Raw genomic sequence first — 14,724 nt, 5'->3', positions numbered from 1 at the left:
TCACAGTTCTGGGGGTTACAAGCCAGAGATCCAGGTGCCGGCAGGCTCTTTTCCCTTGAGGCTCCTTGGCTTGCAACTGGCTTCTTTCCTTGGCTTGCAGCTAGCCACCCAGTTAAATTAGAGCCTCACAATAATGGCCTTTTTCTTTTTTGACCAACCACGAGGCATATGGAAGTTCCCAGGCCAGGGATCAAATCCAAGCGGGAGCTGCAACCTACACCACAGCTGCAGCAAGGCCAGATCTGGGCCAGGGATCAAACCAGTGCCTCCACAGGGACGGTGGATCATTAACCCATTGTGCCACAGTAGGAACTCCTAAAGGCCTCATTTTAACTTAATCATTCCTTTAAAGTCTTTATCTCCAAATATAGTTACATTTGGAAGTATAGAGATTGTGACTTCAGTATATGACTTTTGAGGAACACAACTCAGCCCATAACAACAATCTCAGAGAATAATTTTCCCATCACTTTAGCCACCCAGGTGTAGTGTCAGTCATCAGGGAATGTATTTTAACTGTAGAACCAATTCAAGAACAGAGATGGGAAATCGGGTGACAGAATATAAATACTACATGCCCTGCCAATGAAAAATGATAAAATTACCAAAAAATTAGATTGGAAGAAAGAAAGAAAATAGAGTAAGTTTTCGGATTGCCTCATCTATAATGGCTAGTAGTTAGAGACTCGCCATTGAAAGAGGCAAATGAAATAGGAAGATTCAAAACTAGACCTAAATTACCGAATATTAGACCTAAGGGAAGTACGAAGATTTTGTATATGGTAAAGTGGGGGTAGAGATGAATTATTCATGAAATATTACTAGGACAACTTAGTAGCCATCTGGAAAAAAATTAAATTGGAGCCATATCTTACTTTACACCAAATTAAATTTTAAATGGATCAAAGATTTAAATGTGAAAAATGAAACTACAAAAGTGATGGCAGAAAAACATGGTAAAAATTCTTGATAACCTTGGAGTGAGACCTTCCTAATTACAGCTGAAAATTGAGAAGCCGTCAGGAATAGATTAATGAACTGAACTATGCAGAAATCAAAACCTTAAATCACACAAAGCACCATAAATCCAAAGTCAGACTTCAGACACCTGAGGGGGTGTATCTATAATTCATATACAGGCAGGGGACTAATCTCCCTAATACATAAAGAGCTTTTTCATATATGTAAGGCAAAGACCTCACAGAAAAAGTAGCAATATCAGAACAGGTACTTCACAGAAAAGAAATACAAAAGGCTGTCAAACATGAAAGGATGGTCAGCTCCACTTATAAGGAGGGAAATGCAGATTTAAACCACATTTTCAGCTATCAAAGATCCAAGAGTTTAATAACAGGCTCCTTGGTGAGGCCACAAGGAGACAGGAATGTGTGTATATTTCTGGTGGGAAATTAAATTGCTACAATCCTATGGAGGGCAATTTGGTGGTTCCTACCAAAATAATGTATGTATTCCCTTAACATAGCATGTCCCCATCTGGAAACGTATCCTACAAATGCAAAATCATACCTATACAAGGTCATGTTTGCAACATTGTCTGTAATAGTGAAAAACTGGGGGAGAGAGGAATATTCACTACTAAGGACCTAGTTAAATAAATTATGGTACTTCTAAACAATGAAATATTATGTGGCTGATAACAAAAGAATGAAGAGGCTTTCCACACACTGATGTAGAAAAATCTCCAGGGTGCATTGTTTAGTGAAAAAAGCAAACTGCAGACGAATGTTACCTCTTGTATAAGTAATAGGCTACCTCATATAAAAGAGGGGTGAGAAATAAGTCTTTATTCATATTTGCTTATATAAAGCATAAAGAAATCCTAGAAGATTACATAAGAAACTAAAACTGCTATATAATAGAGGCAGGGATGGCAGGGAGACTTTTCACTGTGTAACTTTATATAGTTTCTGATTTTTGAAACATGAATGAGTTACCTGTTTAAAAAGCTAAGTAAATTTAAGAGTAGAAGAATATGGGCATGAAGTATAATTCTGTTTAGAAATTGGATTTGAACAAGATATTTAACCTCTCTGGATCATAGTTTTCTTATCTATAAAAAGGCCGTAATCGTAGAATCAATCGTAGGATTGTTATTAGGATTAACAAGAGGATAAACATAAGGTGCATGGCAGACTGCCAGCACCAGCCAGGTAAATACTCCGTTAAATGGTCGTATACATGTGTTAGTCACTGCTTTTAATCTTAGTATGTTACCTAAGAGACATCAGCCTTCCCTGACCATTCCTTTGTAGAACCAGACGTCCTGGGTCCTCTCCAGCATGGCGGCCCTCTACTGGAGGGTGAAAGGCCAAGGGAAGAAGGCAATTGACTGCCTGCGCCAGGCCCTCCACTATGCTCCACACCAAATGAAGGTGAGTGGGACTCAGCTTTCCTGAGTCCTTTCCTTTGCCCGGTGGTCTACTCTGAGGTTTTGGCTCAGCCAGGAAGAAAGTGGCAAAAGGCTAAGATGGGGCAGAAAAACTTAACAGCCCCACTCGTGCCACCACAAGCCTGTGAGTTACACCCACTCTCGTACCCTCCCTACCTCAGGCTCAGCAAGGTGGCAATTGGGAAGATAACTGTAAAAAACTTGCATTTAATACCCCTTATCCTGTATTCTGAGCCACCCAGCAGACAGCAGACACACTGGCCTAGGCAGGCCATCAGCCTAGAAGTCAACCGGGTTTAGCTCATTGCGCAGGATCCTGGCCTGTTGTACTTGTTTTGCTTATACTTCTGACTGGCATTTGCTTCCAGGCAGGGAAATAGGAGCAGATTTCCATTTCTTTGTATACATCAACTGGATCCTGGTCTTTAACTCAAACACCCAGCTTCAATCTTCTGCAAAAGCCATTGTTATGATGACAGAGAATGTAGTTTTTTAATAGCACATTTGTATCCTCATGTACTTAGTTCTGTGTTCATCCCCAGTCTCACACTTCCTAAAGACATGGCTGTGTCCTCTTTGCTCACACGAGCAGTATGTGGAATGGTGGAAGAAGCAAGCTTCCCTGTCAGACATTGCTGAGTTCTGCATATACTCACTAGCTTTGTGATCCCTAAGGCAAGTTATTAAACCTCTGGGACCTCATATAATGACATGTACTCCATGGGTGTCCAGCAGGGACAAAGATGGGTCTTTTTTTTCTGTTTCTTCTGTATCTCCTGTAGAACCCAGTGACCTAGAGCATTGCAATGTAAGTAGCAGTTGCTCAGGTGATGAATTTAAAGGGAATAAATATTTGTGATATTAGTAAATATTTGTGATAACAATACTGCTACTTGTTCAACCCATGATTCTGTGCTCTGTACTGCTAGGTAACAGGGAGGGGCCAAGACTCTAGGTCAGGGGGCAAAGAATTTTTTTTGTAAATGGTCAGATAGTACAAATTTACGTCCTGAGGCCAGACAGCCTCTGTTGCATCACTGAGTTCTGCCATGATAGCATGAAAACAGCCACAGAAATCCCTAAGGGAATGGACATGATATGTTCCAATAAAAAATTACAAGACTAGGCGTTCCTTCATGGCTCAGTGGGTTAAGGAGCCAGTGTTGTCACTGCTGTGGCTATGGTTACAGCTGTGACACAGGTTCAGTCCCTGGCGTGGGAACTTCTACATACTGCAGGTGAGGCCAAAACAAATAAACAAGTTACAAGAATCAGTAGCAGGCTGGACAGGGCCTGGGGGCCAAAGCTTGCCAGCCCTGGCTTCAGATGGTACAGCAGTCCTTGCTGAACACACCGTGGCTCTGTGGCAGCATGCCTCGGAGTGTGGTCTGAGAACAGTGTCTGGCCTCGAACCATTCCTTAGCAGTCCTCAGTGAGACGAGCAGCTTGCAGCAGGATGGAAACCAGCAACCTCACTCAGCAGATTCTTTACCCAACTGACATTTTTGTTTTTGTCTCTTTGACTCTCTCAATGGAAGAAGTACTGCCTGGATGGGCCAGTGCGAGTGCCTTCCCAATCCCAGACCCGTAGCAAACAGCAGCCCCTCCCCATCCAGTTGCACGACTCTGTCATTTGCCAAAACACTGACCGTATTACTTATGAACACCACAGCCAAGACTGAAAGCTCAGAAACCAACCTGCCTTCCCTTCTCACATTCTCCTTCCTCTCCCAGGACGTGCCCCTGATCAGCCTGGCCAACATCCTGCACAATGCCAAGCTCTGGAACGATGCTGTCATCGTGGCCACCATGGCGGTGGAGATCGCGCCTCACTTTGCTGTGAACCACTTCACGCTGGGCAATGTCTATGTGGCAATGGTGAGGTTGGCACGTGCCGAGCAGGCCTGCTCTGCCGCCTTCTCTCTGGGGCACATCTTTGATTTCAAACCTTCTTTGACCATGTCAGTGTCCTTCCAATTTCCTCTAAGTTTTGTGTCTAAACTTGCTAGCTCTCCACCAGAAGTATAATTTTATAGGTAAGGGATGTGTTAGTTTTTTCTTTAAATAATACAGGAAATTCATCCAGCGGTTTGCAACTACGTAGTTCCTCACCATGGGTTTAACACTAATAGTAGAGTCAGGTTTACCTGCAGTTTTCTGGAGACACCCCTGTTCCAGAAAACCTTACCCAGTGCTCCACGTGGACACACGCACTCTCTTCCTTCCAGGTCGGGCTTGGTCCTTGCGGTTGCACTTACGATGCCCTGTGCATGTTTCTCTCTTTGTATCTTCAACTCGTTTTATAATTTTTGAAGTATCTGTCCCTCCCCCTAGACCAGGAGCTCTTAAGGAAAGACTCATTCCCCTGTTCTTAGCATTCCACAGTACTTGGTGCATAGTAGGTGCTCACCAAATGTTTAATGAATGATGGAATGCCACTAGTATTGTAGGATATCAGTTACAGACAAAATGGCAGAGTTGTCATCTAGAACCCTCTATTCTGGTCAGAACAAAAACTGATTTCAAAACTTAAGTCCCAGGGGCCCGCAGAAGCTGTCATAGCTGAATTTACCCTGAGAATCATGCAATGCACTTTCATCCAAAGCTTAGGGTCCCTCATGGGGCTACTCCCAAGGTGCTCTCAATAAAGGTTAATAGAACGAGCAGCTTCAGGCTCGAAGTTTTATGTGTCATCCTTGATTTCAAAGGCAGGAAATATAATTTGGCCAGGTAGGCATTGCTGAGTGTGCAGCTTTCCCCCTCTGTTTCTTAAAATTGAAGAATCTATTTTCGTCCCCCGTGAATGCGAAAATTGCGGCTGTGAACGAGGAATTCTGCCTCTCCTTTGGCCAGAAGGAGTCATTTAACCCGCTGGTGAGGGCTCTTCTTTGGGAGCATCAGTCCGGGTGACAGATGAACACCTTCAGTGTGGTCGTGATCGCTTCCAAGCCGTGTTCATAGTTTCAAGGGTTAGAAGAAGAAACTGTTGTAAAATTTACAAGTCTAATTGAGATACATGGTGTTACTTCCATCTTTCCAATTTCAGTAGAAAATTCGGGCAGATGCTTAATAAGTTTTTGCCAGACATAGTTCTTGAGGTTTCTGTGAGGATGAAATGAGAGGATTTCCTAAAGCACCGCGCACTGAGCCTGGCACGCAGGAGGTACTCTGTCATGTCGATTCCTACTGTCACGACCTCGATTACTGCTGTTGTTGGGCCAAATCTTGGTAAAGCTGACGTCCCCTTTCCCTCTGGCTCTGGGGTTCTGCCATCATTTCCATTGAAGTGTACCTTGGGGATGGAGGTAGCTGTTTCTTCCAGACCTTAGACTTTTCCTTGGAGATTTAGATCCACTAAGAAGACACTGCAGGGTTGTCACTTTCACAGATGTGCTTTTCCGAAAAAAAGAAGTCACCATATATATTTAGTCTGGTGGTAGCACACCTCTCACATTTGTCCCTTTGCCCCTCACAGGAGGAGTTTGAAAAGGCACTGGTGTGGTACGAATCTACACTGAAGCTGCAGCCCGAGTTTGTCCCAGCCAAGAACCGCATCCAGACCATCCAGTGTCACTTAATGCTGAAGAAGGGACGGCGCTCTCCTTAGCTCACCCCTCCCTTCTCTCCCGTCTCTCTCTCTTTTCTCATGCTCTTCAAAAAAAGAATAAGAAACCAATCACTGTCAGTATCTACTTTTAATGATGTGTGTGAAAATAACTGAATTAAGTCATATAACAGGACTTTTACATATGTGGGAATTGGTTTAAGTTCCTTCTTTCCCCCAGCCAACCTCAGAAACATAAATTTCTTAAAAGGAAAATGCAGCTTAAAGATATTCTGTAAATACTGAGCCAAGACACTTCTGGAGCTGTGCTCTGTCTCCGAGACCTCGTTGCCTTTAGGGCTTTTCTCCTCTTTGGCAGAGGACGAAACCGCATTGCACGTTCTCTGCTTCCTGTCGTAGCCTCTGTGGTCGGTGGAAACGCAAAGCCTGCCTGGTGCCCGGGAGTGCGGAGCACCGTCCTGCGCTCTGTCCGCCAGATCTGCTGCCCTTGGTCCTGTCCGTCCCACGCTGCTTGTTGCAAACTCTCAGAGGTAGTTTGCGGGGGAGGAAGGGGAAATGGTTTTAAAAACAAAATACTTACAACAGAAACTCTTAGGATCACCTGACCTTTGTGATGTTATTTATGTTGGGGAGGGAGGGGGGCTGAGAAGGGGAAATCAGCAATGTACAACATCTGTATCATTTGTACTTTAATTACAAGTCACAAGGAACCAATAAGTTGAAATCCTATATAACAGGTTTATATATATAGAATATGTATATTTGAAGCCCTCTACAGACTGAGTCTGTGTTTTACTAATTCTTTGTTCACTGTGTTACCCATCTTGGAAAAAGGCATGAGTGTCAGCTCGCTCTCTCTGAGGCCTTCAAACGTAGCCCCTCGAGAGAGTGATGAGCCGGGGTCGAGTGTTTCCGTACAGTGCTTATACCTCTGGTCCCAGGAGAGTCAGAAACTCCAGACTTTTGGGAATCTTCAAGGGCACATACTGAGGACAAAAATAAAAGTTGTTTATGAAGAAAACAGGTCTGTGGTGTGGTGTATCTTTAGAACCAGGCTTGTTTGCACAGCTCTGAAGCCTCGCTCTAACTCCGGACCAGATCTTCTCAAGTCTTAGGCTGAGCTGAAGAAAGTCTCCTTCTCTCTCTCTTTCCACAACAGCAGGGTGAGGGGAGAAACCGTCCATCACTAGGCTTTACAGTGGACGAGCTTACTAACGTGACACATTTGACCTGGAAAGATGCACCATCAGTTCAGAGTTGATACCTGACCTTCCCGGGAAGGGAAGTATCATCTAGGCCTTGAAGTCGCATCCCCGACAGTGAGCACTGATCCTAAAGTTCATCCAGTAAGCCTCAGGGGGAGCCTTGGTGAGAGTCACACCGCTGTGAAAACGGGCTTCCCTCTGGACAGGACTGCACTGAGCATAGGGTTTCGGTAGACCTTCCCAGAGCATTATCAGACCATGGTTCTCTCAAGAATTCTCCCCAAATTCTCACTGAACCTAGAGAATTTGGTTGTAGCACAGACTTTGTCATTTCTTAGAAGGAGGTGGGAGGTCAGACATACCTGTGAACTCTTTTATGCAGCTGGAATCCTGTTTCAAACCGTTCTGTCAGATGACTTGAGAACGAGCCCATTTGTTGCTGAATAATGTGAACTCTTCACTCGGAGAATACTTATGAATTAATGTGTCTGAATAGATTCCCCACCTCTCCACAATGTGGCATGCAGTTTTTCCTGAAACTCACCCACAGTTCGTTTTGGTTTGGTTTGGCTTTTTAATTTACAAACCATGAAATTCACTCTTTGGTGTACAGTTCTGTGAGTTTTGACAAAGGCATAGAGTCATGCAGCCAACACAACAATCAAGATACAAAACTTCCAACACCCCCAACAGACTCCCTCACCCTGCTCTTTTGAAATCAAAACACTATTTTAACCCTTGGCAACCACTGATCTTTCTGTAGTTTCCCCCCCACCCCCATGTTACATAAACGAAAGAATTCAGACTCCGAAGGCCCTATCCTCTGTAATCCCTTTACATGACATGGGACAGCACAGGTAGATGTCAGAGTTTCAAAACATAGGCCAGTGTGGCTGAAGAGTGAGCAAGATGGAGAGTAAGAGGAATAAGCCAGACAGGTGAGCTAGATTATACAGTTTGACTGGGGTTTTTTTGGGGGGGACGGGGGTGTAGGACTTCATACGTCATTGATTTTGAGCAGAGGAATGACATGATCTGACCTCTTCTAAGAGGAGTCAGAATTACTCTAGGATCTTTTGACCTGAGTCATCAGGAGGAATTTGCTGTGAACCAGGTGGGAAGACCAAAGTTAGAAAAGAACTTGGGGGGAAGATAAGGAATTTAGTTTTGTACAGACCGTATGAATTTGTTGAGTGGACAGTTGGATAAATTTGGAGTTCACAGAGGGTATTTGTGCTGGAGGTGTAACTGGGGAATTCCAGCGCTGCAGGGTCAGAGTCCACACTCCCAGCAACAGGAGCGTTCCTGATGTATAAGAAGCGATAGAGCAATTTGAAAAGACTGCTGAAAATGTTAGTTAAAAGACAAGCATCCATGTAGCAGATGATGAAACATGAGCAGGTAGACATGGTGAAAAAGAACCACTTGGGAATCCTCTGGGTGAGACGTATTATTGAAATTAAAATCTCAATGGACACGTTAAACCCAGTAGGTTAGACACAGCTGAAGAGAGAGTGAATTGGAAGATAGAAAGGAAATCCGCCAAAGCACAAAATAAAATTTTCCTCAAGTATTTGTATCAAATGCTCTCGGAGGGCAAATCCCTCACCTTCTCGGCTAGGAATCACTTTCCTAAGCAATCAAGCTTTTGAATCAGTGTCCAGAATTGGACTAAAAGTCTTAATTTCTTTCTAGAATTGGGAAAAGATGCGGTGGCAGGATCGAAGACTCCTGCTAAGAAGGAGAGCTGACATCTGTAGGTCCTGCAGTGTGTGCGTGTCCCTGTTAAAAGTGCTTTACATGGGTCAGGAACAGTGGGTGGCTCAGGGCCGGGGCTGAGAGGCCGGACAGTAAGCACCCTGTGGGTTAAGTGAGAACAGCTTCCCCACATGTCCTCCCCGGAGTTGCCCCCGATGTAGTCTTCCCTCTCCCTCTCAATTACCAGTCTCTTCTTCCTGATGCTGCTATAGCTTTTCCAGGGCATTGCTGCGTCTCCGTTCACCATAAAATAAGCAACTGTGTACACCAGGCCCATATGTTGTAAGAGCAGGGGATGTAGATATTTCCAGACATGGCTCTAGGCATCTCGATGGAAATGAGAGATACAGTCGGCTCATTTCCATACAGGCAATGAGTGTCACCAAAGGGGTTATCACCCTTGCTGTAGGAGTGTGACGTCCTGGTTCACAGGGACAGTGCCTCAGAAAACCAGTTGAATTCAGGGGAGAAAGGGGGAGAAGTGAGAGGAGTTGGCATTCAGGTAGTGACAACAGCGTGATCCCAGGCACGGAAATGTGGGAGTTCACTGCATGTGGGAAACACTGAAGTGTAACTTCAAGTGCAAGCTGGAGGGGGGCTCTTCATTTTCCTCAGGATTGGAAACCTCTTTGGCTCAGCTTACAATGTCTTTGATAATCGGCCCCAGCCTCACCTCTCGCCACTTTCCCCACCCTCACTCTCTTCTCCCACCACATAGGATCACCAACAGTGGCCAGCAGTGTCTGGCACGTGGTAAGCACGCAACGCATGTTTGTGGAATGAAAAATGAGTTGCAGGGGTTCCCGTCGTGGCACTGCTGTGAGCTGTGGTGTAGGTCACAGACAGCGTTCAGATACAGCATTGCTGTGGCTATGGTGTAGGGCGGAAGCTGCAGCCCCGATTCAACCCCTAGCCTGGGAACCCCATATGCCACAGATGTGGCCCTAAAAAAGCCAAAAAAAAAAAAATTTTAAATGAGTTGCAAAAGAAAAGCATGGAAAGCCAGGTAGGGGCTGAGTCATGGAGGGCTCTGCTTGGAGTGTCCAAACTGAGGTGTGTGCCCCCAGAAGAGGCTGCACCCCCCAGAGGACTGGGACAGGGAATCTGTCAGAGAATTCTGTTTCTGGGTCTTTGACATGCAGGAGTGGGCTCTGCGCCCTCTAATTCCCTCAGCCTCATCTCTCCAACTAGATTGTGACTCCGTGAGGGCAGAAGCCTTGTCTGTTGTGTCATTCATATCAATGGAGGCTGAATTAAACGTTCGTAGGTAGAGCTGGACTTGTCTGTTTGCATCTCCACGGAAAAGGAAAGCATGGGTTAGATCCAGGGAGGGCACTCTGACCAGTGGGATAACCACAAAAGCTGAAGTTCAAAGCCAGTCTGCCCTGCTGCTGGCTCGTCCACTGCTAGGGAGACAACAGCAGGCAGAGACTTCAGAGTGGATCCCTTCCCTCACTGGATCCAGGAAGGGGAGTCCTCTGTACAAAGCTGGCCTTGCCTCCTTCATCAGTGATGCGGGACCCTTGGGCAGTGACAGGTGACAGGGTTTCCTTTATCAGCCTATTAGCCAGACTGAGAGCAGAGACTCTGGGACAGAAGGGTGTGCGTGTGCGTGTGCGTGTGTGTGTGTTGCAAGTTCCATTACGGAGAAGCAAGATATTTCATTCCCTTTAGACTGGTTTCCTCAAAAACCGTACGATGTGGGTGGAAAGCCCAGAACCCCAACAGCAGGAAGGAGAAGATCACGTGAAGAGTGCTATGTCATTCATTCAGCACTTACGAAGGGCTTACTATATACTGGGTGCCGCCTTCAGTGCTAGGAAACATGAGCAAACACACATGGCAGAGGAAACATCAACACGCCTGAAAGCACAACGAAAGATGGAGAACTTGCTGAAAGTAATGTGCACGTGGAAGTGTAGGACAGTCAAGAACACTAATCTGCTGCACAAATTGAGGCAAACCTGGGATTGGTTTGACTCTGAACTCTACCACACACTGTGGGATGGGGAACTAGCTACTTCACCTGTGAGCCCTGCTTCTCTGATCTGTAAATTGGGGATAACATCATCTCCCTCATTTGCTGTTGGGAGCAGTAAGGTGATTACGGATGTATTCAGCATGGTGTTGGGCGTGCAGGCTCCAAAACTGGACTGCTTGGACACAAACCTCGACTCCATCACTTTCCAGCTGTCATCTAGGCAAGTTACTTCATCTCAAAGTCTTGGGTTTGCCATTCTTTTTTTTTTTCTTTTTTTCTTTTCTAGGGCCACACCCACGGCATATGGAGGTTCCCAGACTAAGGGTCAAATTGGAGCTGTAGCCGCTGGCCTACACCAGGGCCACAGCAACGTGGGATCCGAGTCGCATCTGTGACCTACACCACAGCTCACAGCAACACCAGATCCTTAACACACTGAGCGAAGCCAGGGATCGAACCCGCAACCTCATGGTTCCTAGTCGGATTCGTTAACCACTGAGCTATGATGGGAACTCCGGGCTTTCCATTCTTAAACTGGGAATAACAATAGCATCTACATTATTGGGTTGGCATGAGGCTTGAATGGGTTTTATCCCATGGAAAACTTTTAGAACAATCTTGGCAAAACAGCAAGAACTCAACCATCTACAACAGGATAACAACCGCTGAGCTGTTTTCACAAGAGAAATGAAAACCTACGTCTATGAATGTTTACTGCAGCTTCACTCATAATCTCCAAAAGCTGGAAACATCCCAGAGTCCTCCAACAGATGAATCAGTGATGCAGTACTACTCAACAACAAAGAGTAATGGACCATGGGTGCATGCGACAACATGGATGCAATTCAGGACATTGTATGAAATGAAGGCAGTCAGATTCAAAAAGCTGTACTCAACATTGTAAATCAACTATATGTCAATAAAACTTTTAAAATACAAAAAAAACCCAAAAAGCTACAGACTATACAATTGCATTTATATGACGGTATGAAAAAGGGAAAATTACAGGGAGAAGAGACTAGCAGTTACCAAGGGTTAAGGGTGGTGTTTGACTACAAAGGGGCATCTTTGTGGGGGATGGAAGTTTCATTCCTGGATTCTCTCAAAGATCCACTTGGCTCCCCTCCTCACCATCTTCTCTGGGAAGCTTCTCTAATCATGATATTTTAAATGGTGACATCTACCTCCACAGTTTCCCCATCTTCTTTTCTGCTTTCCTTTTCCCAGTAACTTTTACCATTATTGAGTCTACTGTGTATGTTATGTATTGTTTGTCAGTCCCACATGTAAGTTCTAATGATGCAAGATCTGTCAGTTTTAGAGTTCCCATTGTGGCGCAGCAGTAACAAACCCAACTAGTATCCATGAGGATGCAGGTTCGATCCCTGGCCTCGCTCAGTAGGGTTAAGGATCAGGCATTGCCTTGAACTCTGGTGTAGATCACAGACAGAGCTCAGATCCCATGTGGCTCTGGCTGTGGTGTAGGCCAGAAGCTGTAGCTCCAATTCGACCCCTAGCCTGGGAACTTCCATATGCACAGCAGGTGCAGCCCTAAATAGCAAAAAAAAAAAAAAAAAAAAAAAAAAAAAAAAAAAGAAAGAAAAAAGATGTCAGTTTTGTACCCTGGTATATCTCTAGGTCTGGTACAGAGTAGATGACCAGATGAAGCTGTTGGATGGATGAATGAATGAGTGGTGTCAGACTTCCTCATATGACATTCTCTGTCCTTCTTTGGCAGGTGTTAACATCCGAGGAAATCCCACAAGTTCCTGGGATTGAAGACACCGCCCCCCCTCACCAGGGAGGTTTTTGAAATGGCCTCTACTGGAAACTCTAGAAAGTCAAACATGTGTGTATGTTAGTTTCTGAGGTTGGGGTTTACACCCGGTATGGACAGTGTGAATTAGGACCCCACCTTCCCACGGGTAGGAGGCTCAAGGTCCTAGTTTGTGTGTGTGTGTGTGTGTGTGTGTTTAGGGCCGCACCTGCAGCCTATGGAAGTTCCCAGGCTAGCGGTCAAATTGGAATTATAGATGCCACCTTATTCCACAGCTCATAGCAATGCTGATCCTTAACCCACTGAGTGAGGCCAGGGATTGAATCTGCATCCTCATGGATATTAGTCTGATTCATTTCTGCTGAGCCATGACAGGAACTCCAAGGTCCTAATATTTTTACCTGGTGCACAGGGGCTTGTCCCTGGCTCCTGGCCTCAGACAGAGTCCAGTTCCATCTTTCAGCTGTCCACAAGGCCTGATCCCTGTCCCCACCTAGAGCCTCAGACACAGTTCCTCAGGCCTATAGGAATGCTCAGGCCCACTCCATTGCTGGCACCTGGCAATTCCTTTTTTTTTTCCTTTTTCTTGTCATTTATTTTTTTGGCCGTGCCTGCAGCACGTGAAATTCTGTGCCTGGGATCAAACCTGCACAGCAACAGCAACCAGAGCCTCTAGAGTGACAATGCTGGATCCTTAACCTGCTGCACTATGAGGGAACTCCACCTGGCAATTTTTCTTTCTTGATTTTTGAGTTCACTCAACATCTTAAAACATTCTATCCTGGAGTTCCCCTGTGGCACAGCAGGTTAAGAATCTGCTATTATATCTCAGGCGATGCACTTTGATCCCCAGCCCAGCACAGTGGGTGAAGGATCTGGTGTTGCCGCAGCTGTGTTGTAGGTCAGAGCTGCAGCTCAGATTTGATCTCTGGCCCGGGAACTTCCATATGCCATGAATGTAGCCAAGAAAACAAAACACTCTGTCATGCATTGTATGTGTTGGAGTTGGAGGTGCGGGAGTCCAGTGTGTGCTTTCCATGGGCTAACGTGACTGGAGGTATGGAGACGCCAATTCTAGTGCACACAGGACCTTACCTCCAAGAAGCCTGGAACCTTCCCCTGGGGGACATAAACCCCTATGTGAGCAGCACTGCTACAGATAAACATGAATTTTATCCTTCACATGGGATGAAATAGAAAAGGACAGCCAGATGTGCTGGCTTCACAGCAGATGCCCATTCTGTATTGACTTCCCCTCCTCCATTGTTAGGCCATGCCCTCCAACCCCAAATCTCTGCAGGGACCTATCGCAGCAAGCCCAGCCTCTCTGAAAATACCTGGCTTCTCGGGGCAGGTGGGGTGGCCTTTATGACGTGAAAATAAGCCCAGACCCCTGTTGAAAGTAAAGCCCAGCCAGACCCTTATCACACGCTGACTCCATAAAAATGGCATGTTGGGAGCATAGAGCTTCTCCACTAAGGCCTCTCTAAGAGTTTTGAGAATGTGTCCAGGCCAAGTGCCTCGGGGTGAGGCTAGTGAAAATTGGGAGGCCCAGCCGTAAGAGACAGGCCAACCTCTGCCCATTGCTCTCCAGATCCTGCAGGTGGCAGCTGGACACAAGGCTGAGTATCTGAGGACCAAACTAAGGGGGAGTCACGTGGCCTTCCAGGCACAAGGATGCTCACAATCAGGGCAGCTCAGAGTCCTGGCTGCAGAGGATGCAGAGGCGAAAGGGAGGTGGAGGAGCCCACAGACCTGCGCCGTCCAGGGTGGTAGCCACTAACCAATCTGCCTAGTGATCCTGACTTTCAAATTCATCAGAGTGGGATAAAGGGAGAAATTCAGTTCCTCGGTTGCACCAGCCACATTTCAAGTGCTCAACAGCCCTGGGGCTCCTGCATTGGGCAGCGTAGACGGGAAACATTTCCATCATCCAAGAGTCCCATGGGGAGCCCTGCCCCACACGTACCACCAGACTCCAGACCAGTCTGCGTCACCCCTGGAGAACGCCACTCCCAAGGCCCCGGA

General features: G+C 46.0%; 1 protein-coding gene across 3 annotated transcripts in view; it reads left to right on the top strand.

Annotated features, from left to right (window-relative positions):
- Positions 1 to 6,996, top strand: part of TTC17 (tetratricopeptide repeat domain 17) — a 147,885-nt gene extending 140,889 nt beyond the window's left edge. For 2 of the 3 annotated variants that reach the window (XM_047775947.1, XM_047775946.1), the window contains 3 exons: positions 2,274 to 2,393; positions 4,145 to 4,288; positions 5,886 to 6,996. In XM_047775947.1, coding sequence (XP_047631903.1) covers positions 2,274 to 2,393; positions 4,145 to 4,288; positions 5,886 to 6,017 — 396 coding nt within the window. In that variant the 3' untranslated portion in view covers positions 6,018 to 6,996. Of the gene's footprint in view, positions 1 to 2,273; positions 2,394 to 4,144; positions 4,289 to 5,885 lie in introns of those variants that run through there. The other variant, XR_007134378.1, reaches the window with a different exon arrangement.
- The last annotated feature ends 7,728 nt before the right edge of the window (positions 6,997 to 14,724 follow it).

This window comes from Phacochoerus africanus, chromosome 4 (genome assembly GCF_016906955.1).
Source record: "Phacochoerus africanus isolate WHEZ1 chromosome 4, ROS_Pafr_v1, whole genome shotgun sequence".
Lineage (NCBI taxonomy): Eukaryota > Metazoa > Chordata > Mammalia > Artiodactyla > Suidae > Phacochoerus > Phacochoerus africanus.
This window is presented reverse-complemented; position numbering and strand designations above follow the sequence as displayed.